General features: G+C 49.8%; 1 protein-coding gene across 4 annotated transcripts in view; it reads left to right on the top strand.

Moving 5' to 3' along the window:
• Positions 1–25,420, top strand: part of RPTOR (regulatory associated protein of MTOR complex 1) — a 2,822,438-nt gene that overhangs the window by 2,587,739 nt on the left and 209,279 nt on the right. For all 4 annotated transcript variants that reach the window (XM_069655181.1, XM_069655184.1, XM_069655182.1 and 1 more), the window contains exon 28: positions 20,469–20,573. In XM_069655181.1, the coding sequence (XP_069511282.1) occupies positions 20,469–20,573 (105 nt within the window). The remainder of the gene's footprint in view (positions 1–20,468; positions 20,574–25,420) is intronic.

Below are 25,420 nucleotides of genomic sequence, written 5' to 3'. Positions count from 1 at the left end.
CCGACCACTTTTTCCCTCCAAAGAAGATCTTTGTTCACTGTCGGAAGAGGAAGATCCACTGGTAGGTTTCCCGCCACCAAAATTTGAAGATGTCCCAGGGTCCAGCCTTGGTGAGGGTCCATAGTCCAGTCCAGAAGTCTGTGCTGCGGCTGCAGTACCAAAGATCCAAAAGTCTGTGAACTGCGAAATCCTGAAACCCAACACATAATTACGCCACTTCACCCGTCTCCACCAAAAGGCATCCAAGGTCCCAAAGGGTCTTATCTTCAGCAAGACCTTTTCAGAGCCCACAACAAGTTTCACCGTCCTAGGACTTTCACAGCTGGAGTAACAACCGTCCACCAGACCCCAACCACATAGACCGAAACTGCTGCCTTTCTGAAAACTTGGTTCCTCTTTTTCTCTAGGCCCTGGCATCCCAGCGACTCCTTTTTGCAAGGGGCGTCCATCCTTCAGGGGTCCCATTGAGTTAGGCCAAGAAACCCTGCCAAGGCACCAAAGGTACTGTGACGAGGAAGAGCATCTTCCAGCCTCGGGAGTCGTCCAGGGGTACAGAGTCATCTTGGATCCTGTTCTCCGGTGGCATCTCAGGTACATTGGGGTGGTAGAACCTGCAGAAAAGAAGCAGAGCAGTAGTGAACATTTTTGGACTGGGCTGTAAAAGAAAAGAGAAGATAAGGTACTCCCTAACTTTTCCATTACAGGTTGCCCAGGTGGGGGGGAACTGGGGGAGAAGAGATCCTCGCACAGTATTACTAATTAAGTCTCAAGAAAGTATACTGCCTATGCTCTGAAACGAACTTGCCTTTCTTACTCTATGAAAGTACACCTTACTTAAGAATTCATATGCCCGTTTAAAACTGTCAGCAGTTAGTGCATTTTTACTGAATTTAAAAGTCTAGTGGGGTACCACAGAGTGTGTATATATTTGCCATTATTTTGAGTAGAACTGCCTAAGCACAAAATGTTATTTATATGTACATATTGTATTGAACATTATTTTATATAAAGGAGCTGTGTTATCACCTAACTTAGTGTGTGGACATTCCTTTGTGGGTGCTTGGGAACTCACCGTACTTAAGAACAACCCTGCATCACCTACTGAGATCTTAAGCCTTGGTTAATCATCCATAGCTACCATATAGAGAACATTGGCTGGTGTGCTCTGTGCCTTTGTCCCATCCATATAGAGGGTAGTAGTGCAGATACCCCCTCCAGTTCTTACACAGGCATTCAGGCCATTCACCAGAAACCAGACACCCACAACACTGGATGTAGATTGGGGGCTACTCCCAAGCATCATGGTGCACCACACCACACCACACTGCATTCATTCCAGTTTCAGTCAGGGCTGGCTCAGGCATTGTCGCACAAATAAAACCAGATACCCACAACACAAAATGCATATTGACTACTCACTCCATTCATTCAGGTTCCACCCCACAGGTGTACCCACAACAAGCTGTCCCTGGGAAGGCCCCAGCCAGTCTGACAGGAGACAGCCCAGTGCCATATATGGTCATTCCACCCAATAGCCATTCAGGGGAAGGGAACACAGCCAGAGCCTCTAAGGACTTTGAGAAACAAGTGGGAAAGGCAAAGGAAACGAAGAGGCCACCAGTGGCCATCTTGCCTTTCTGTAGGAATGCATTTATTCCTATGGTAGGGCCTGGATATTCCAAACATGAAGGATGCCGAGAGCCACTGCCAAGTCAGCATGTAGCTGCCACCAACCCATACCCTGCTCTGTGGGCAACACACATGTGCCCAATAACATACACTATAGGGTTGTACCTCTACCCATGGTTGCCCTAAGGGTATCCCATGCGTCTCTGTCCACCAAGAACATGAAGAGCTGCACTGCCAGTGGTCCAAACTGGACTCCCCACTGCAGAAAATAAGCAGAACACACAGTTGAAGGAGGTATAGGACAAGGAGGCACTGTCCATCCAATGCATTTACAGCATCACACTCTGTATTTGTTATGTACTCCTTCCTCCCACTGATTCCTAATCTAAGATATCTATCTCCCAGCGCAGCTGCTTTTCTGAGCCTTTTCTGCCGACAGGGCGCGGGGCCGCCCAACACATCTATGCATCCGCACTGGACATGTCGGGGCCATTTTATGTGGAGGCACATGGACCCGTGATCAGAGTTCCTTTTTTCCAAGCACTCTGCTCACTCTAGGAACATTGCTCCAAATTTGTTACGCTCACCTGGCTCCCACAGAGGCGTCGATCGGAACTGGACAGCTGCGGTCTCCACCAATGTGACGCGTAGGGCCGAGATGACGGACTGGACTGGCCCACCTAGCTTCGTTTGCTTGGCCTGTAGGAATATTCTTCTGCAAATGCAGAAAGGGAATTAACCGCCCGTGGAGTTGAGCGTAAATCCCCCCACCCCCGCTGTTCTTCCCACAGATCACCTTTGATGTACCCTCTTATAGTCTCACCTGATGGTTTGAAAAGATGAGCTCTCCATCCTGCATTGAGCGCAGGGGTGGGTTGATAACCAGTTGCTTCACTGGCTCGAAGGAATTGGTGAGTTCCAGAACAATATTGACTCGGAGATTCCCGGCAAGTCGCTGTAAGTATAAAGTTCGTAAGAGTTCAAATGCCTGACTTTCACTCTTGTCCAATTCCTTGCAGGTTGCAGCTTGACCCTAATGAAGAGTTCCTCATGGCAACCGGTAGTATTCTGGTAAGGATTTGTATTTTCCAACACAGTTCGATAAAATAATGTCAATATGTAACTGTTGCTTTCTCCCTTATTCAGGCGCTGAGAGAAAGTATGAAGTCTCGGGGAATAATACCTCCAGCGGTAAAATCAGGTAAGTCTATTGTGGTGAGGAGGGTTCCCCTTGTTAGTCCCTTTGTTTCAGCTTGCTGTCCTTTTGTTTCCCCTTAGGGGCCGGGGTTCGGCGAAGATGCAGTGGAAGCTGCGCCGACCCATGAAGAGGAATAGTACCCCCGGTGGTAAAATCAGGTAAGTCTATGGGGGGGTAAATAATATTCCTCTGTGTATTCCCGTGGCTCACCTTGCTGTTCTTTTCTTCTCCTTAGGTGCCGGAGTGCGGCGGGAACATGCAGGAGGATGCAGTGGAATGTGATGATGCTGCAAAGGCCGGTGAGTTCAGCGTGGCGCTGCAGCAGGCGAGGCGACGCGCATAAAATAACTTCTTTCTTCCAGCTCGAAGGCGCGGTGGATCAGGAATTCAGGTAAGGATCAAAGGTATTGCTCTAACCTTTTCTCCTTCTTTCTCCCTTTTTCTAGGAGCTCCAAACTAGAGGCAGGCGTGGCAGAAGGCTGGATGCAGATTTGCAGGCACGGTGAGCGTTACGCGGCTGGATGCAGAATAACGCGAAGCGTGTGCTGCTCTTCGGGTGTGGTTTAAATAGCCTCCAAAGTAGTCCCAGGTAAGTATTCCTCCCCAGCCCCGCCCGAGTAAAAGAAATAGTCCCTAAGTAAAGTAGTCACTTCCAAGCCTCTTTTGGCTTGGAGCTCTTGCAGCATGGTCTGGATCAGGTAAGTTTGCAGCATGGTCTGCATCAGGTAAGTTTTAATCTATGAGCCTGGCACCAGGACTGACTCTCCATATGAGCCTGGCGCCAGGACTGGACCCAAATAGCCCCTAGCAGGGGTTGTTGGGCTTGCTTAGGATAACTTGATGCCTGCTTCTGGGGATGCTGGACTTGGTCTGGGTCCCCGGGGGTAGGCATCATGACAAAATTCTTGTTCGTATTACAGAATATTTTTTGACGTCTAATTTGTCACAATGCTGTATCCGATGAAGTCTTCAGGGTTCAAACCATGCATGGATTGCAGGCATCAGATGTCCGTTTTGGACCGATAGTGCATTTGCCTTTACTGCCTTGGTGAAGGCCACGATGCGTAGGACTGCCATCATGCAAATCGATGGATCCAAAGGCACTTGGAGAACGTGAAGCGAACCTTTTCACTTTCCTCCACAAAGAGAAAGGTGATACGTGGACCTGTTTAAGGTTGCCGGGCGCGGACTATGACACTGAGGAACCATCCCCTGTCTAGAAGGATAAAAAAGTACTGCAAGAGGTCAAGATCCCCCAGCGTTTCTTCAAGGCATCCTTCTTCGTTGTCAAAGAATAGAAGCCACTACGCCTATGACGACCGAGAGAAAGAGGCCCCTCAAAGTGCCTTTTCCCACCTTGTCCTCTACCCCAGAAGAATGGGGGGCATTCTTGTTGAAGATGCTAGACATCTTCGCCAAGGCCCAGCGGCACCGACGCCAGCGGCCATGGCATTGACGCTGACGGATCTAACAGTGCATGGATGAGTCCACAGGTACGCGGCACGCAGGTGCTCCAAGGTTACGCTGAAGGGGCACACTGGTCCGTCTCCAGATGTCAGTTCTCCGGCTTCAGGGTCTTCTTTAGCAGCACCATTCATTGCTGATGGACACCGGTGCTAACGGACGCCAGTGATACCCAAGTCACAAGAGAATTCCTCCTGCTCCCGAGAAGGGCATTCATGTCCCACTTAGAGGACATGTATGACAAGGAGGGAGATTCGGTCTCTTTTGGGTCGGGATGGAACCCCTCAGCACCTGGGAAATTAGACTTTCCTGGGGAGTTTTATGGGTGTAATGAATCGGGAGTAAGGCTCAGACAATCATTGTGATGATTTGTTATAGACATTTATTAAAGTAAAAGAATGGCTGAATAAAGACCTATCTCGCCCTAACACTGAGGGGTTTTCCTGCCACAACCAAATTAAAGGATGTCAGTGTCAGAATGTCCAAACATAGAGTTCTCCATCCTCTGTTTGAAATTCTTTACTGACCCTTACAAGCTAAATTTAGGAAAATGTGAAAAGGGATGCATTCTTTCAACTGCCCATCTGTAGCATTCTTCAATGTTCCCGCATAATGTTCCAAAATGGTGCACACATGATCAAAGATCCACATGGTTTCACAATTCTCAAAGGTGGGATGTTCCCTTCCCCTTAGTGTCACAACTTCTTGAAATTCAATCATAGCTCCTTTTCTTGATAAAAGGTAATTTTCCAATCCAGGGGTGGTTCCCTTCCCCTAGATTCACACACTCAAGGGTTCTTCCTCGCCGCTTGATTTTTTTCAACGATCAAAACTCAGTTTGCTTTCTTGGTAAAAAGGCAATGATTTAATCCAGGAAATATGGCTTCCTTTCCCTTGGGCTCACACATTCAATGTACTCGTACGTCCCGTCCCCTTTCCTCCATCCTTGTGAGCGCCCCCCAACATGGGACGTTACATGAACCTTTGGCAGCGAAGAAATGGGCTTCTTCTTTGTTTAGTATAGCTCATGGGGGAGTGGCCTCGGGAGTGGGAACACCCCACCGAGGACCCGCCCATCGGCGCCTCACCTCAGTCCCTTTTTCCGCACGGACGGTGTCAGACCTGGCAGCCAGCACAGAGACTTTTATTCGCTTTCTGATTGCTCCCTGTTTTGTATTTCAAATCTCATTTAACTTCCTTTCGGTGCCTCGCCGCCCCAGTACATGTCGGCTGCAGAAAGCTTCACGAGAAGTGCCTCATGTGACCGCTCCTTCCCAGCCTCGGCCCCCCATGAACTCTGTCTTGAATGTTTGCGGCCCGACCACCGCTGGGACACATGTTCTGCCTGCAATGCTCTCGATCACTGGGCATTGAAGAATCGGTTGTCACTGTGAAGGGCGATCAAGTTCGTCCTCTTCAACCTCAAGGGTTATGGGATCGTCAAGTTCCACCTCCAAGAGCCTATACTTGGCTCAATCCTGCATGGCTACCAACAGCATCCAGCCTACTGGAGCTTGCTCTGAGGCCGTGAGTCAGGGCGTTATGACTACCGGCCAGCCGGCTGCGGGCTCAGCTCCTATCAGAGTGAACTTTGAGGTCAACGCTTACACTTCGGGTGCAGGACCCAAGCTGTATCCTCCTGTGTCTGAGGCCTCTTGTGGCTCAGGGCCTTCACTCCCTCCTGCCCAGGTCGTGGCTAAAGGTTTCAAAATGGCAGCGAGGCAAGTGGCGGAGCATGCCAGGCCGGCGGACAACTTGGATCCAAATCAGGGCCGCCTGTGCTTTCGCCCATTGAGTGGACTTTGCATGATGATCCCTGTCCCCTTCCCTCTGGAAGCAGCAGTGGATTGTACGGTACAGACATCTGGTCTCTTCAGGGATACATCTACCCATCCCAGCTTTACAGCTACATGCCGCAGCCGCCTCTGCGCTTTGACCAGGAGCTGAGGCCCAGTGCCTCGGAGGCCCGGGTTCCTAGGGACCCAACGGCTTGCAAGGACCCTTTCTTCGAGCTCTTCCTCTTCCTCATGCATTCCCCTCAGATGAAAGGGCTCCTGAAGGATAATGGTGAAGGAGGTCATCCTGCAGGTGATGCCTCTCCAGCCCCCTCCTCTGGGGTAATCCTCCTGTTCCTCCAGCACTTCCGGTTCTGGTGCCAGTCCCTCCCTGGTTAAGACCCCTCCACATCTTCCTGTGCCTCCCCCCCTCAGCAGCTGTTGGAGCTGTCTTCGGTGCCGTACTTAAGAGAGACTCCGACAGCACGTGTCCCAGGATCCCTGTACTCCCCTAAGTCTGGGGAAGGCCCCCCAGGAGTCAGGAGTGCTAGTGGAGGTCTTGGGTAAGCGCACCACGATCCCTTCTGGCATCCATCTTCAGAAGTATGTCCTGCAGGTGGCGCAAAAGGTCTGTGAGAAGCCCTGGGCCAACGCCAAGATGAACAATAAGTTGGACAGCAGGTTCAGGCTGACGGATGGGGTGCCAATCCTCCTGGCCTCCCACCCACAGCCGGTTTCTTCAGTCGTGGCTGCTGCCTCTTTATATTCTAAACCGTCTTCTTCATAATCTTCCTCCATGGGAGCCACCTCCAGTTGTCACTCCAAGAACGACAAGGTCCTCGAGTCTTTGGGAAAGCACGGTTTTCCATCTCAGGCCTGCATCTGTGGCAAGCCAACGCAGACGTCCTGTTGGGTGCTGTTAACCAGAAGCTGTGGCAGTAGCTCTGGGAATTTCTGCCTGACCTCCCTTAGGACAAACAAGCCTCTTTCAAGGCCGGTCTGGCAGATACCTCAGGAACTCATGATATGATATGGCATTTATAAGGCACCTATACACAAGTGTTTCAAGGCGCGACGAGGCAAGGGGGGGGAACGGAGGAAGACCGAGACAACGATCTTACTAGGTCAGGTGACATTAAGATTGCGCAAGTGCAGCGGAGGGGGAAGGGGATAAGTGCAGGGGGAAGGGGGAGCGTGCAGTGCATAGGATAAACAGTGAATAAATAAAGAAAATTAAAATAAAGTGCGGCCGGCTGGTGGAAACTGCATGGGTAAGTGCAGACATTGGGGGTCAAGTACCCGTAGGGGCCTCTAGGGATACAGAAACAGTCCCTGAGTGCAAGGGTTGCCAGGGGGGCAGTGCAGGTGTGCAACTGGCGGGGAGGGGACCTGGGCCAGAGATCACAGGGTAGCCAGGTAACCAGTGCAGTTTCATCAAGGAGATCAGCAGTGGAGAGTAGAAGAGAGAGCAGAAGCAAAGAGGAAGGTCTTGAGGTGGGTCCGGAACCAGAGATATTTCTCCTCAAGTTTCAGAGAGTCAGGGAGGCTGTTCCAGAGGGAGGCCCCAGCACAACAAAGAGATCTACCACCAACTCGTTGCTTGGAAAAACGACTGACCCTGAGGCGGATGTACTAACAGCTCGAAAAAGAAGATGTTTAGGAAGATAGAGTTGAAGATATTGAGGCCCCAGCCCCAGAAGGACTTGTGGACAATACAGAGGGTTCATGGAGTCTTCGGTCTCCCACATCGACACAGCCAGCAGAGGGCTGTGCCTTGGTGTCGAGATGAGAAGGACAGCATGGATGCACGCCACTAAGTTTTCATCTGACATGCAGGAACGGATCCTGGATCTGCCCTACGAGTTCGTGGACCCGTTTCATTCGTCAACCGATGACAAGTTGACAAAGAAAACCTCCACTCAAACTACCAAGTCCTTGGCCATCCTGACAAAACCTGGGCTCCAATCCTTCTCGCAGTCACAGGGCAGTACCGAGTTCAAGCCTCGCGCTTCCTCCTGCTTCAAGGGGTTCCAGGACCCGGGTACACAGAGGTCTGACTGGTCGCCCACCGACAACAGGATGAAGCAGGAGAGGACGTTGCGTGGGTGCTTCCACTCCCCCTATTCTGCCGCCAAGAAGCAGCGACGTCAAGGTTGGGGGAACACAGCTCGCCTGTTTGGGAGCCCGTTTGGCTCTGTTCCAGGACACCTAGAAGTGTCTTTTCAGCAACCCGTGGATCCTATCCGTAGTCTCTCCGAGCTTCAGTCTTCCTCTTCCTTTGCCTCTTTCATCATCCTCTCCTCCTCTTCGTCAGACCAGGTCCCCAGCTCTTTTACAGGAGATCTTTTCATTCTTGGAGATGCAGGTGATAGAACCGGTTTCCTCTTGTAGACAGGGGCTCTGGGTACTATTCCAGGATTTTTGCAGTACCCAAGAACAACCAGGCTGGCCTGAGAGTTGTCATGGACCTGTTCTTTCTAAATCTGTCTTTACCGCTGAAACGATTCAAGATGATTACTCCCGTGCACATAGCCAAGTCTCTGTGTGCAGGGGACTGGGTGTGTTCCCTGGACCTCAAGGATGCATACCTGTTTGTACCCATCTATCAACCACATCAGAGGTTTCTGTGGTTCACAATTATGTTGTACCACTTTCAGTACAAGGTGTTGCCCTTCGTCCTGAACTTGGCCTCTCATGTCTTCACAAAGTTGATGAACGCAGTGGCGGGCCTTCTCCGCTTGAAGGGCCATCATCTGTACCCTTATTTGGACAACTGGCTGGTGAGGGTGGGGTAACTCGAGGGGATGGTGCAGCCCTGCCACAGATTGTCTGATATCCTTAATGAGCTGGGGTTGTCCCTCAAACAAAGGAAGTCAGTTGTACCCATCTCAGGGACTGGTCTTCCTAGGGGTGCGTTGGAACACTACCATTCAGCGGGTGTTCCCTACGACAGAGAGCCTTCTATCACTCAGCAAGGCGGTGGGGCACTTTCTGGCCAACTGGACCACCTCAGCATGGTAGTTCCAGCACATTCTGGGCCTGGTGGCCTCCTGCGTGCTCACTGTACATCACACTCGCCTTAGGATGAGGCACCTCCAGCTCCACCTGGCAGCCAATTGGGATCAGGAGATGGGATCTCAGTTGGACACTGTCCCAATACCACCGCTCCTAGTGGCTGATATTTGCTGGTGGCTGAAGGATGGCAATGTTTCAGCAGGACCCCCCCCCTTCGCCCGACCAGTGCCTACCCTGATGGTGACGACAGACTCCTTCCTTTTGGGCTGGGGGGGTACACTGGAGGGATATGTGATTCATGCAGCATGGTCCAGGATGAAAGCCCTCCTGCATATCCATTTGCTAGAGCTCAGGGCAGTTTGCCTGGCCCTCAAGGGGTGTTTGCCCCTCATCAGGGACAGGTCTGTTCTGGTCAGGATGGACAATTCTACTACAATGTTGTACCTGAACAAGCAGGGTAGCACCTGTTCCCCCACCCCTCTTCATATCCATCTGGGAATGGGCACTGACGGAGGGGATTTGGATTTCAGCCGTCCACCTCCCGTCGGACGGCAATGCAGAAGCGGACCAGCTGAGTCGCTTGGGGTTCAACACCTATGAATAGGAGTTGCACACCGACTCCTTGTTGCCCCTGTTCCAACATTGGGGGTTAGCAGACCTGGATTGGTCACATCCCCTCTGAATTCCATGTGCCCCCAGTTTGCTTTATGGGCAGGACTGGGGCCTCTGGGAGATGCCTTCCAGATCTGTTGGATTGCAGCCTCATCCTGATTGCCCCCCACTGGCCTTAGAGACCCAGGTTTTCGTATCTTCTGCAGTTGTGCTTCCAGGGTCCCGTCCACCTTCCGATCTCCAGCAGGGGATTCCTGACGAAGCAGGGCGGGGCGTTGGAGCATTCGGACTTGGCCAAGCTGGCGCTGGCTGCCTGATTCCTGACCAGCTGAGGCTTCAACGTGCTCAAATTTCGGATGACAACTTGGACATCATTCAGCAGGCCTGGAGGCCCTTGACTCGGTCCCACTATAAGATTAAATAGACTAGGTTCTACCATTGGGCTTGTGACAAGTTTCTAGGCCCTGTCACCTGTCCTCTGGATGATGTACTGGCTTTTTCAGCGCACCTGGCTCCTTCTTGAGTTCACGTGGATACTTGCTGCACCTGTTGGCGGCCATCAGAGTTTACAAGAATTCCCCTGAGCCTGTTTTTTTAATGCGACCAACCTTAAGGGGTTGTCTAGGCTTTTTCCGCCGGTGCATAGGCCGCACCCGATCTGGGTCTTCAGTGTGGTTCTGGCAGCTTTACAACACAAGCCTTACGAGCCGATGGCCTCTGTAGACATCCGCTTGGTGACACCAAAGATGCTTTTACTGGTGGCTCTTACCTCTGTGCTCAGGGTTAGTGATCTGCCGGTGTCCTTGTGCGACTCCTTCTCCACGTTTCACAACTACAAGGTCATCTTGGGCACTCATCCAAACATCTCGCCCAATGTGGTCTCTCCATTTTCTCTGAATCAAGAGATCTGCCTGCCAGTGTTTTTACCGACCCCGCAGTCCGAGCCAGAGGCAGCCCTGCATTCCTTGGACCTCAGGAGGGTCCTCAAGTGTTATCCCTCTCTGACAAAATCCTTCACAAAGTCTGAGGCATTGTTTGTGACGTTTGAGGGCTCCTCCCCCTGCTCTCAGGCTACCAAGGCTTCCATCGCCTGTTGGATTGTCCAGGCCATTTCGAAAGCGTACGCGGCCATGAGCATACCTATTCCTGAGGGGATTCATGCCCAGGCGGTCATAGCCAAGGCCACGGCCGTCGCGTTTTAGAAACATCCTTCTTGGGATGTCATCTGTAAGACTGCTACTTGGGCCACTCCGTGAGCCTTCTGTAAGCACTACTCACTAGACCTCAGCTCCAGGCACGATGCAGAGATTGGTCAGGTGGTTCTGAAGAACCTTTTTGCTTCATCCTAGAGATGAGGCAGGTTATGACATCTCCACCCTATGTTCATGTTCGGTAGAATCACCCACAAGCATGGAGGAAAGAGGACGGGACGTATAAGTAATTAAAGTTATTCACCGTAGTGTCTAGAGTACTCATAGTCCATAGTCCCCTTTCCTCCATACGTCCAACCCGCCTTCCCCCACTAGTATAACAAGGGCTAATATGTACTAAGAGTAGCCTGCTAGCCAAGCGTCCAATGTGTTGAAAGGGGACTGAGGTGAGACTCCGTAGGGCGGGGCCTTGGCGGGGTGTTCGACGCCGAAGTCTGCGCCCCCTGCACGCTATACTAAATTTAAAGAGGAAGCTACTTTTTTCGCTTCCGAAGGTTCCGGTACCTTCCCCATGTTGGGGGACGCCCAAAGGTCAGTAGGAAACTGGACTATGGACTATGAGTACTATAGTGCGTAACTTTAATTTCTTCCTCACCCATTGACTTAATAATTTAGAGTTCAGTCACTTTCCCAACCCAAGGGGTATGTTTTCCTTCCCCTGGGTTTCACCCACTTTGAAATGTTTGTCTTGAATAGCTTTCTTTATACCCGGTTGTGGATCCTCTACCTCCAACCACCTGCCAGGACTTTACAACGTTCACCTTTCCTTCTGGGTCTCCAGGCTCGCAATCACATTTACCTGGTACACTCACCTGCCAGGACTTATTCTCCATCCCTTTAGGTGAGGGTTTTTAGACTCTCGATCGGCTACCCAGTTAACTCTCTGCCCAGGACTTATTCCACATGTAACAATTCAGTTCTGATAAGAAATAGGTCCTTGACCATCTTTGCTTTACTTCCTTTTCAAAGGCGTCCCAGCTCCCCTGCCTGGACTTACCTTGCAACTGTCTTTACCTTCTCTCGGCATGCATTATACACCACAAAGCGCCCCGTTGTCCCACTTCCATTCCGTGTGCTCACCAATGTTGCTTGGCTGCTTCGACGTTCTCTGCTACTTTTTCTCCAGTGAGGCACCTTCTCCTTCTCTTGGCATCCCGTCTATTCTCTGGTGTTTGCTGGACTGCCTTTTGCCAGCATATCTTGCTGTCGGTCTGCTTGCTGCAAACTTTCTCCTTCTGGAGCTCTCACAACAGCGCCAGTGGTAGCGTTTCTCCTTCCCGCTGCAGCTGCTCTGTTTCTAATTTGCCAACTCGAGTCAGGATTAGTGGAACTCCATCTTACACCCAATTGGATGCTTCCAATACTAGAGCGTGCCTGTAGTTCCAAGACTTGCCGCTTTGCATTACTCCCAGACTCGTCCTTGTCTCAGTATTTGACGCCAGTTGTTAAAAGGAGCCCTGCTGTCATTATAAGGTGGTTGGATTTGTTCAGTATCACAGTAGGCCATTGTGGTTTGTGAATTTAGGGGGATGCCATAGCCTAAGGGGAATACCATGTTTCTACCAATGATTCTCCCTCCCTCCCTCCCATGAGGGTCCTCTCCTGTCATATGATCCTCTCTCGGGTAGCCTACAAGGTAGTAGAGTGGCCAGTGATGGAACTAAGGGCCACATCGGCTTCAGTTGTCATGGTGGTCCATGGCCTAGCTAAGAAGCACAGGCCGGCACCCTCTGACCCCAAGTTGCTTTCTTCCCATGCTTCCACAGAGGGCCTGGTGGTCCAGGCTTCTATGGCGAACATTAAAACCACCTTGTTCCCTTGTTTGCCCCAGGCAGGAAGAGCAAGATATTGGACACATGGGGTAGGAAGATTTTCGGCTCTTCGAGCTTTGGTCGCCAGTGCGTCACCGCCTCTTGCGCTCTGAACACGTTCTCCTTTGGCCTGTGGTCTGACCCGGCTGAGGCGTCAGAATACATTCCTGAAGGGGAAATGTGAGGGGTTTTTGAGGCCCTTATCAAGGATGGCTAGGAAGCCTTCTGTCAAATATTGTAATCTGGTCTGGATACCACAGACTGCATAGCAAGAATAATGGCCATGGGCATGTTTTTTGCACAGATTTTCTTGGCTGAGGAAATTGGGGATTGCTTCTGACATCCAAGAGAAACTTCTGGATATGTCCTTGAAGGCATGAACTTGTTCGGCACGAGATGGGTCGTTGAAGAAGTTCCAAGCCTCTAAGGCTACTAAGTCACTGGGGCTGGCAGTCCTGTAACAACCACCTGTGAGCCCGGCGGGAAGGTGAAGTGGTTTTTGACCCTTCTCCACTTATGGCCAAAGAGGTAGAGGCCAAGCACCTTCGGGCAGGCAAGGTTGGCATCATCCCTACAGTGGTAAGAGCCGGGTTGCACCTAGCGAAGAGGAGGCGCTTCCACCTCCACTGTGCCGTCCATAATCCCCGGAGCGAAGCCTCTCTGAAGTAGACTTCCGCTATCTGTGCCCTGTGGTTGGCAGAATATCTGTTTAGTGATGGATGGAAAGCGAGCACCTTGAACCCTTAGACCTTTCAGGTCATACAACCGGGATACTGCCTCTCGCACTCAAGACCATCTCACGCCATCAAACCTTGCCTCTGGAACATCTGCTTTTAGAGTAGATCCATCAACTTCTGGCAAAAGGGGCCATTCAACTTATACACTGCTTGGAACAAGGCAGGGGTAGGTACTCAACCTACTTTCTGATCCCGAATGAGGACCGAGGTTTGAGACCTGCAGTGTCTAGATATGTTTAAAAGTGCATCTCTTGAATGTGAAGGATGTATTATGGATTGTGGAACCTGGAGATCAGGAGATTCCAGGTAAGACAGTTGCTGGACACACAGGATGGGAGACCTAACTGAAAGGATGTTACTGAAAAGCTCTGCTATGTAAATATTTTATCCTGTAAGAGAAACCCGACGGTGTACTCCCCCGCGATCTCCCATTCAAGTGGCCAGAGAAGGGCCATCGCTTTTGGATCACAGCCCTGGGGGAGGACAAGCGAGGGAGCATTACCTGAGTTGAGGGTCACGTGAGATTGGGAGAAGAATACCCAAGGCCGAGGATGGTGTTCCCCCTTTCCCAATTATACACAACCCACTTTCCTTCCGCCTTAATGGGGTATTTCCAATCACACCCCATCTCCCCTTCCCCATTTCCAATAAGTACTGGGATGCAGAAGAGGTGATCAGGAGCAATGAGGATTACCCGTAGGAACAACCTAGGAATACAATGTGAGGTCTACCATTTAACACCAATAGACTGTCCCACTGATAGTCCGGCATGGTCAGGCAATCAAACCAAACCATTTATGCCTGACTCCACTTGACAATTACTTCAGGTATAAAGGTGTGATTCTGCCAAGAAGTACAAGCGAGCTGGGATTGCTGGTTGGAAGGTGAAGGTAGCAACACGAGAAGCCTGGGAGGACCAGAGGAGAACGGGATGCTGAGACACTGGCCCGGTGTACCAGAGGGGTTGCAGCGTGGCAAAGGAGCTGTGTCTCTGAAGCCGAAGGAGGGCGAGGTTCTGCTTATTGGCCGTGTCCAGGCCAGTGCTTGTTCCCCTGGGACATGAATGTCCCAGGGGTGTCTGAGGGGCAGGTGGTGAGACCCTGGCCTCGCACCCCGTATCTTGGGGAGCTGCTCACCGGCACCAAGCTGTCTGGGTGAGTCTCGCTAGGGGAATGAAAGGGAACCCAGGTGTGTGAGGATGGCTGGAGTGGGAGCGGCGGCTTGAAAGCAGAAAGTAAAGCGGAAAGGAAAAGAAAGCAAGGAAAAAGCAGAGTGCGCAAGGGGCGTTAAGCGAAAGACAAAGTGAGGGTGCAAGCAACCCGAAGCAGGTAGAGGGGGTTCAAGTGAGCCGAAACAGGAAAGAAGGGTGCGAGCGACCCAACAGATTGAGAAAATTAATTACAAAGTGAGAGAAAGTAAAGAAAAGGGTGTGAGCATCCCAAAATGAGGAAAAGGGAGTACGAAAGACCTGCAGGTTGAAAAGTGTAAGTGTGAGTGCAAGAGGCACGATACAAAGAAAGGAAGGTTCAAGGGTGCATGTCTAAAGAGCAGAATGTGCCAGGGGCACGATAAAATCAAGAGGAGTGTGCACGAGGCACAGCAAAGAAGAGAGAAGGGTGCAGGTGTGCACCATAGAAGGAAAGAAAGGTGAAAGAAAGTGAACGCGAAATAAAGCCAGAGTGGAAAAGAGCGCAAGACGTAAAGGTGCCCAAAAGGAAGATACAGAGTACCAAGAGAGGAGTTCAGGCGTCGGAGTGAGTGCACAAGGGAAGAGCCAAAACTCAGCGTTTTCGAAAGCCGCTGACACTACCCCATGCAAAGAACTGTGTGTTAAAACGGTGCATCTCGACAAGGTGAGTTTTTGTGTGAACCAGAGGGGCCTAGGCTTGGTAAAGGGTACCCTGAGAGGCCCACCAGAGACATTGTTTAACTTCGTGAAGAGAGGCCTAGACTGTGTATTCTTGTTTGGAACTGGAAGGATCGAAGCTTGGGGAAGGGAACCCCAAGAAACTCAGACATTTTGTGAACTATTGACTTGCGGCATGAGCCCTACGTAGAAGGTTCCAAGGGCAACCTTTTTAAGTTGAACTATTTTGAACTGGCAGAACTACACCTATTGTTAAGACTACCTGAAACCACCATTTCCTTTTTTTTTGTTGACCACTATTTTTCTTTAAGAAGTAGTCCTATCACATTTTGTCAAAGAGCAAGGGCAAGCATAGGTGTAGACAGACAGATGTTGGTTTTGGACTTTCAGACATTGACGGCCCTTAGAAACATCAGTTGAGGGAATAATGCCTTTAGAGTTAGGGCACGTTAGGTATTACACCAACGCCGGAACTTTATTAAACAAAGGTTTTGAAACTGTTACCTTTGAGTCTGTGTCTCTTTTGATACCATGCCTGTCTCACAGCTGTAACTAATGTGAAGCAGCTCTTTTCTGCACTTAACTGGCTCCAGACTACTTCCTGCACTGAGTATGGCTTACCTCCTGATAACCAGATATTATAAGTCCCATCCCATATCTGTGACTTCTAAAAATATTCTTGCGCATTGGCAAATTCAAGATGATCACTCTGGTCCAGATCCTCCAGGTACTGGACATGAAGGACTGTCTAGTCTCCCTTAATCTCGAGGATGCATACTTCCATGTGGCTATCCACAGGAAAGTACCCAAGATTCAAAGTGGGGAGCGGTCACTTCCAGTTCAAAGTCCTCCCCTTAAAATTTTCTTAGACACCCAGGGTTTTCACCAAGTTGCTAGTGGTGGCTCGCCTCAGGAGGGAAGGCCTTCATGTCTTTCCCCACCTGGATGATTGGCTTGTCTGAGCCCATTAACCAGATCTAGCCTCAGCACACTAATTCCAGACATGCAGCCTATTGCAGAGCTTGGGCTTCTCCCTGACCTTTATCAGTGATTTCTGGAATACTGAAACTAATGTATGCTTTACTCCCACAGATTCCTTATCTTTGATATCAATGGATTGCATTCGCTTGCAGATTCCTCATCAGATAGATACTCTTCCAGTGTCAGCTGCTTGGAAACTTATTTTTGGACAAGGAGGCGTAGTATGAATCAACATCGACCGTGGACTCCTTTACTCGACCGTGCCACTCTAAATTACGCCACTACGCCCCGTACCTCATTTTCTTTCCACGTGCTCAGCACGCTGCATTTTGGAAGGTTTTTGTGAGCGATTCTCAATTCAACCTTTGTTGATGGATTCACGTGCTGCCATTGCTGCCACTCAAATGTTAATCACCAACCCATATTACATCTTTGTGTGGTGTCTGGGGAAAGACCACGATATCAAGGAGTGCGGTTCCTGCCAAAAAATTAACAATCAGCAAAATTGGCGCTTGGGTGGCCTCCATCGAAGACCCCGGCGCGTTCACCCACCAAGTCATCAGGCTAAAACACCAAGCCTGAAAAACAGGACAGGTATCGCAAGAAGGTGAAGAAACTTTCGCACTCCCGGAGCCATTTATCCTCATTGTCATCCCACAAGAAAAAGAGACACCATCAATGTAGACAGGACGCCGATTCGTCAGAGGAACACAGTAAGATTGGTCAGCCGTGTTGCGGGACGACTGAGGGGCATTTAATGAGCAAATACTCTAGCTTTTCCAGAAAGCCGCGGCAGGTACGACTCTGGTCTCGAAGCTGCAGGCGAATATGGCACCAGTTGCTCCTGGAGGTTCCAGCACCAAGGTGGCCATGCCTGGTCCGACGAGCAGGAAGCCAGCGCTAGCACGTTCCTTTCTGCCTGAATTCAGATAGTTGTTCTTCGACTCTGAGGTCGATTTACCATATGAGGGGGACCAAGTGCCTTTTTTGCTTTGAGGGTGCGGGCGGGGTAGCTGTAGGAGACAATTTCTTCTCTGACCAAGCAGATTAGCTTGCTCTGGTCAAATGATTGCATGATGCAAGCGGGTTAGACATTTCTTCCAACTTGGATCTTCAACAAGTCGCCCTTTATGGTCACTCTAATGCACTACTGTTGTAATATTTTATCCTGTAAGGGAAACCCCACGGTGTACTCCCCCGCAATCTCCCATTGAGGTGGCCAGAGAAGGGTCATCGCTTTTGGATCACGGCCCTGGGGGAGGACAAGCGAGGGAGCATTACCTGAGTTGAGGGTCACGTGAGATTGGGAGAAGAATACCCAAGGCTGAGGATGGTGTTCCCACTTTCCCAATTATACACAACCCACTTTCCTTCCGCCTTAATGGGGTATTTCCAATCACACCCCATCTCCCCTTCCCCATTTCCAATAAGTACTGGGATGCAGAAGAGTCGATCAGTAGCAATGAGGATTACCCATAGGAACAACCTAGGAATACAATGTGAGGTCTACCATTTAACACCAATAGACTTTCCCACTGATAGTCCGGCATGGTCAGGCAATCAAACCAAACCATTTATGCCTGACTCCACTTGACAATTACTTCAGGTATAAAGGTGTGATTCTGCCAAGAAGTACAAGCGAGCTGGGATTGCTGGTTGGAAGGTGAAGGACTGTCGAAAGAGTAGTTGAGGCTTTGGTCTAAGCACCCCGGCTAATCCCCTGCCTTTTAGTTAACGGACATCCTAGATAAGGGTCCGTAAACAAAGGGCATTGACATTTAATGCAGTTATCTCTGGCCCCATTTACACACTGTGGCATGTTCCACGCCAGCTGTGGACAAAGAACTCACTAAAAATGCAAGCCGACTAGCATCCCACCCCACACCGGAAGGCATAGTGATGCAGTTTGGTTCAGTGGCCTCTAGACCAGCCACGTCCACCGCCAATCTTCCTACAGCCAGGGAACCCACGGAAACGGATTCCCAGGCCAAAAAGATCTTCACCTCCGGAATCATGGCCCTGAAGGCAGTCAATGCATCGTGCGCATTTGCCAAATATTCTAATGGTCTGTGAAGGCGTACAGCAGAAGCAGCGGAACACATCATGGCTGGTGAAATGAGGTATGGGTTCCTACATAGTATTGATGGCAAGGAGGTGGCATGCCGAGTTCTTCGGTCGGGCCTGGACAATGCAAATTGTGAAGGCCGTGCAATGGGAATGTCCACTGTGTTAAGGACGTCAGCCTACCTTCACAGATTAGGATTCTCAACGAATGCTCAAGCTAAACCTCTGGACATAGCTTTTGACGTTGAGCACCTCTTTGGGCCGAAGGTCGATGAATCCTTGGAGAACTTCAAGGACTCCAAATTGGCTACCAAATTGCTGGGCCTACCTGTGCAGCAACCAGCAAAGCAATCTTTTCGGCTGCCCCTACATACAGTACATTGCATTTGGCACAGCTCCTGCAAGCTAGGCGTGGGCAGAGACGTTTCTCGCATCCCGGATGGGGCAGAGAGGCCTCTAAGAGCCAGCAGACTGCGGCAGGGCCAGCAGCACCCACTAAGCCGCTCTGAGTGTTCACCACATGTTTCTCCGGTTCGAGTACACATTCTCAAGCACAGGTACACGTGGAAGGAGATTCCCTCTGATGACTGTGCCTTCGACTGGGGGTGTTGTCTACCTTTCTTAAGAAAGCCTTCAGAAAGACCACCGGGAATAGGAGCTCCAGGAAGAACAGAGAGCCCTGCAGTGAAGGCTGTAGTAGAAGAGGTGCCACCCAAGCGGAGAGGATCAGGCTGGAACTCGCTCTATTTTCTGGTAACCAAGAAAGGAAGAGGACTCAGTCCCATTCTGGACCTTGAACAAGTTCATGAGGAAAGACAAGTCCAGGGGGGTGACGTTCAAGGAAATTCTCCAGGCTCTTCAGAGAAGTTGCCTCATTTAGTCAAACTTTTATGAAAACTATTTGGGTTTCATAGGCTGCCTCCTCCTTCTCTATGGGTATGTTTTATAATTTCACATAAGAATGGATTAAAGGTGGACAGGATGTAGGACCTTCCAGTAATCCAACTAGATTGGTAAACAAATACTAGTGAACAAAGCTGGAGGGTGCATGGGGGAAGAGCTGTGCATTGTTCGTGTCATTACATATTTTTCTCTACCTATTGATTTTGTGGAAATGAATATCCTATAATTATGGAAGAAATGTGACAATGGATTCGGAGTCTATGATGGGGAAGTGTAGACCGAATCCGAGGATAGCCCTGCGTTTTGTGTGTGCATCTGCTGTGATGCTCGCAAGTATGGCCCTATGTTTAGGATGTTTGTGTCTGCTATTGGTCTAACAAAATAGCTCTATGGGCAGCATGGATGTCTTTTTGTGAGACTCATAGAATGGGTGATACATGTCTCCTTTAGACCTTTAAGAATGTCCTTGTTTTATGGGTTGAATGCCTCCCGGTAGGGCCCTGGGGGTGCTATTTGTGTGCCTGATGTAGGATTCCCAGTGTGTATTGTTTTCTGTAGTACTGTTACTGTATCCCTGTAAATGATGCAGATGTGTCTGCTTTAAGATTCTCAGTATGAAGTGAATAACTTCTCCAGTGGCTGGCTAGACCAGCTCCATGATCTTTTGCACACCCATTCATGGACAACGCGAAAGCTCCTGTGGTTATGCGTGTGAATGCCATCCAGTCTTTGTTTTGCTTGGAAATTTGGGACTGTTGGCTTTCCTAATTTTCAAATGGGAAAAAATAAACTACAATTCCCAGAATCCAAAGAGAAAAAGGAGTGGGTTGTATAGCCTCACCCATGGCCATGGGAAACGTATGAGCTCTGCAAAAGCCAGATTGTGATTTGTTTTGGCTACCCACAAGAAATCCAGACAGTGGACAATGAGATAAAGACAACCAAATCATCTACAATGGGTGCTAGGAAAGGGCAAACCTACAGTGAAGATCAAGGTTTATAAAATGATTGTACAGTACAGAATATATGGAAAGGAAAAGTGGCCAGCACCGAATCTGGAAGTAATGTGCCTCGATGTGTTGGTCGTACAGGTGCTTTCTGTTTTTATCAAATGAAGCGAGTGTATAGAATGGTTCTAATGCATCTGTTTTCAGTGCCCTTTCTCTTATCCAAACCTCTTTTTTTTTCTTTTTTCCTGAAGATGATGGGTCAATCCGCGTGTGGAAGAACTTTGCAGATTTGGAAAAGAATCCCGAGATGGTGACTGCCTGGCAGGGGTTGTCCGATATGCTGCCAACGACACGAGGTTAGTCCAGTTTGCTGTAGGTGCAGGCTGTTCTTTTGTGTGTCTGTTAATTCACAGCAAGCTTTACCAGCACGCTAAAACATGAATGTGTGCAGTCTGAAAGTTTTGTTGGAATCTGAAGTTATTAATTGAAGTGTGTCCTATATTTCGGACCTTCTGACAGCGAAGGGATGGAGGTAGCGGGCCCTATACCCCCACAGCTGGCTCCCAATCTCTTTGCACAGCACCGACTGTGTGATGCATGACCTCTTCAATTGTAGAAACATATTGAACTTTTCCTGTAGAAGAATACCAGGTGCTAAACCTGTCCTTTGTAAGAATCTCACAGTGGTATTGCAGTGTCACACGATGTAGTTGCACTCACAGTGCTTTGGCTACTGCTGCTGACTAGGCACCTTCTGTGCTGTGATTTACTGTCAAAGTTCAGATTTCACAATAGTTAGTCTTTTGGGTATTGTTTTCTCTCAATGTAAAGGAGATCTCTTTGGTTGCTTTTCATTTAGGAACGCCTGAGTCGAGGGACCCAGACGCGACAGAAGCTTGTTTAAAGCTTACTCTAAATAATTTGGAAGACTGGATGTTGGCCCTCTGAAAAATATAATGATCCATCCCGATATATGTAGCCCTGATATTATTTGATCCCTGGCCTGCTGCTATGGTTACTTGTCCACCAGGCCAGTGGGGACCACAGTACATGCTCCTGCCCCAACAGCCCTGCTGCAAAGGAAGAGTGTGTTAGACAACCTGCAATATACAGATAACCCTTAAAACAGGATGTGGACTACGACCTAATTTCTTGCTGGTGGTTTTAATAATAATTTATTTCTTATATAGCGCTACACACCCATAGGTCTCAGAGCGCTCAAATAACTGAAGCCATTATTATCCCACAGAGTTGTACTCATTTTATCGACCTCGGTATGATGAAAGACTGAATTGACCCTGCCGAGATTCGAACCTTCCACAGCAGGCTGCACACAGATATCAGGGGCGAGCACTTAGCTCACTGTACTATCTTAAAACATTTAAAACACAACACTGCTTTGTGGTTGTTAAGATAGATTGCTAGAATCTGGCCTAGTGGACATGTCATGGTGCATTTGTATAGCGCCTTATATACCATTAGTATGATCTCAAACAGCTGTAGGTTGTACGCCCTTGGGAACCGCAGTCCAGGTCAGTGGAGATAGTGGGGCTGCAGAACCTTTTTGACCAGCAAAAAGTCTTTCTCCTTTAAATTTATTAGCGCGTGGGGGCACGGCACAGTGGCATGCATTCCCCTGACTCCGTCCATCGGCACCACATCTCGGTCCTCTTTTCCATGTCGACGGGAGCAGACCTACCACACCAACGCTGTGGTTGAGGCCTGTGGGTTGCTCATAATTTCATGCGTGAAAAGTCTTCCCCTGGGATATTTGTTCCCATAATTGTAATTTGACTTATTTTTTCTATTCAGGATTGTATTTTACCCCGTCCACCGTTGCCTCACCCCTCCCCGGCGTATGTTGGCCACGACAAGTTTTAGTAGGTCCCCGGCCTGCGACAGATCTTTCCATGCGCCTGATCTGCACGCAGTCTGCCTCCGGTGCCTAGGCAAAGACCACTACTGGGAAGTTTGTTCATCATGCAATGCCCTTCACACCGATCTCTGAAGAACTGGCTGGCGAAGTGGAGGGAGCTGTTGGCCAGATCTCTGCCGGACCACAAAGGAGTACATAAGGAGAAAGACAAAAAAAGGTGATTATCTTCTGAAAAGCACCTGGCAAAGGTGACTCCTTCCCTGGGAAGCAACCTAACGCGAGGGGCCTAGTAGGTGCTGTTACCAGCAATGGTACCTAGGGATCAGATAGCTACCAGTCTCGTGGCAGAGGGTTCCACTGATCCTCCCGGTCCCACAGCTGAGGGGCCATGCGCCTCTGATATTGGGCCAGTTCCCAGGGGGCTTTGCTCTGGTACCGGGCATATTCCTGGGGGGGGCGCCTAAATGCAGTGATAAAGGAACTACCGGCACTATGTCCGAGGGTGCTCAGGTTGATATCTGAGGTGCAGAGCAGGCAGAGGCCAAAGCCAGTACCTCCACGGACTTTCAAGCCGCACGTGGAGCGGTACCCGTCAAAATGGTGGCGCATTCAGAAATGCCTATTCCAACGAGCCCCAGAGACCAGATTTCATTCCACTAGTGGAATGGTCTCCTATGACCACGCAGAAGGTCACATGGTGCACTACCTACCCAACATCATCAGACCAAGTGCGCTACACAGAAGCGGGCTACGACTAGGGCATCCACACCGCAGGAAGAACTCTGCTGTACAGGCCGGTCCCTCCGGCCGTACCGGTACAGGAGCGTGCCTTGCCAGCGTGTGACAAACTATTTTTTGATAAATTCCTCACATTCATGAAATCGCTGTAAATGGAGAATATCATCAAGGGAATCATTCATGACCTGATCCTGCCAATGCTCCCGCAGCCTCCAGCTGCAGTACACCCACCGACTCCAAGCACCGTTGTGACCTTACCACAGCCCATTGAGGCCCAGGCTGTCATGATCTCTGCTTCCAAAAGGTCAGGGTTTTCCCAACTCCCTTGGAAGCAGATCCATAACCCAGGTTCCGAGTGCCAACCAGTCCCAATTGGGACCTTTTGGACCCAGTCCTGGCGCCAGTGGCACCAGGCTCATAAATATGCCCAGTCCCAGCGCTGGAAGCGCCGGGCTCATAATGCTTGGGTGGATTTACCTGCAGCAGACCATGCTGCTTACTTGCCTGCCAGTTGAGCCTCTGATCCTCTTCTGTTTGGAACTACTTTTCCTGTTGGGTGGGGCAGGAGCCACTCCCTAGATTCAGAACACTGGAACTCTTCTGGAAAGCAGGAACTCTTTTCTTACCTAGGCGTGGCTGTGGAAGGAGACACCTAAGCACTACCGGAGGCTATTTAAACCACACCCGGTGGATGAATCTTGCTTTGCGTTATTCTGCAACCTCTGCAGCAGAACGCTCATCGTGTCTTCTGCATCTGATCCTGGGCCTAAGGAAAAAGGCTTACCATCCTGAATCCAGTCTTCAGCAACACCTATAAAGACAAGAAAGAACAGGTTAGCATTACGGTCTTCAGTGACAGCTCTTCACTTACCTGGTCCATCGGCTGTCACCAACGCCTCGCGCTGCATTCCGGCATCTGAAAGACAAAGGCTTACCTACTGTTCGTGCGCTCCGGAGGTCTTCACACTGCATTCCGGCATCTGAAAGACAAAAGCTTACCAACTCTTCGCACGCTCCGGAGGCCTTCGGCGCTGCATCCCGCATCTGAAAGACAAAACAAGGTGCGTTTAAAGACATTGGGAAACTTTAATACTCACGTGCCATTACTCCTTTCCACATCTAACCCAGTGGGTATTCCAGCACCCTGCAGCCGCTCCGAACTTGTACCTGCAAAATAAAAAGACAGTTAGAGCGCATCGTGAAGCAGGCAACAAGCGCTTACTTACGTGCTTCCAGGCGCTTTATTCATCACACGGGCTCCATCTTCAACTCACTTCAGCCCGTCATCCGCCATCGCCGGAACCCTGCAAAACAAGAAACATCATTACTAAAGACTTTAAAGACATTAGAATTACTCGAAACTTACAGTTCGTGCAGTCAAGAGGCCTGCTCCCCTTATCCAGTGAAGAAACTGGTTACAGCACCCTGCCCCGAGGCAGATGGAGAGCACGGCGTTCACTTACCTAAGGTGAGAGCGTTAACCTTTGGGGTTCTACAGGAGAAGAGAAAGGGAAGAAGAGAGAGACATTCAATAACCCAGTTCCTTAATCCCATATTTTCTATCTGCAGACATCTTACCCTTCAAGTCAGACATACAGTGCACAGAGGTCCAGCCCAAAGAGCCAGCCGTGTGTTACACATCACCTTTGGAGATACGGTGTACGCCCAGTCAAGACCGGCGCCTCTACGGGAATCAGGTGAGCGTTACAGAACGCAAAGCCTACCACAAAACTCCCGTCCAGGCGCTATGGAAACCTCGGATACCGACCAGCTAGCCCAGTTACTTGGGGAACTAAGGGCAGAAGTGCATGCAGCCCGTCAGGAAACGAACGCTCTAAGAAGGGAACTGATTATTTCCAAGGAGCGAACAGATGTTCTTGCTAGACAATTGCTACAGTCACAAGCCGGACAGACCCCGTTACCCGCATCTGGGGGAAATCTTCCTTCTACATCCTCTATGAATCCAGTGCAGATCAACCTACCTGGGAATGTACCTCTGGCTCCGCCCGAACGATTTTCTGGTGACCCAAAGAGGTTTGCAGTATTTATCAATCAGTGCCGGTTGCATTTCTTATGCCGGCTAGCAGCCTTTCCAACTGATCAAGCTAAAGTAGCTTTCGTGCTTTCGTACCTTAGTGGCAATGCGGCAGACTGGTCGATCCCTCTAGTAAATCAAGATGATCCGGTCCTCCATGATTTTCAAGCTTTTGGGCTCAGTACGGAAAAACTGTTCGCAAGACATTCACAGGGGCAGGCCTTGGACAATGAGCTTCTTTCGTTGCAACAAGGTAATCAAGACCTTTTGGCTTATATTGCGTCTTTCAACAGACTGATAGTGGAAACTCAATGGCCTGAGGACAAAAGGATTACGCTGTTTTATAGAGGTCTACGTGGAGAGCTCAAAGATGTGTTAGCCCACGTAGTGAATCCCCCACAAGATTGTTCGGACTATATAGACTTAGTCGTTCAAATAGATCACAGACTGCAGAACAGGAAGGCCGATCGTTCCAAGTTTGATGCTCGAGTATTTTCCAAACCGCCAACTCCTTCCAAAGGAGTAGACTCCGGGGAACCCATGCAAATAGGGGG

This window comes from Ambystoma mexicanum, chromosome 3q (genome assembly GCF_040938575.1).
Source record: "Ambystoma mexicanum isolate Mex_15411 chromosome 3q, UKY_AmexF1_1, whole genome shotgun sequence".
Lineage (NCBI taxonomy): Eukaryota > Metazoa > Chordata > Amphibia > Caudata > Ambystomatidae > Ambystoma > Ambystoma mexicanum.
Note: the sequence above shows the minus strand (reverse complement) of the source record. Positions and strands in the feature narration are given on the sequence as shown.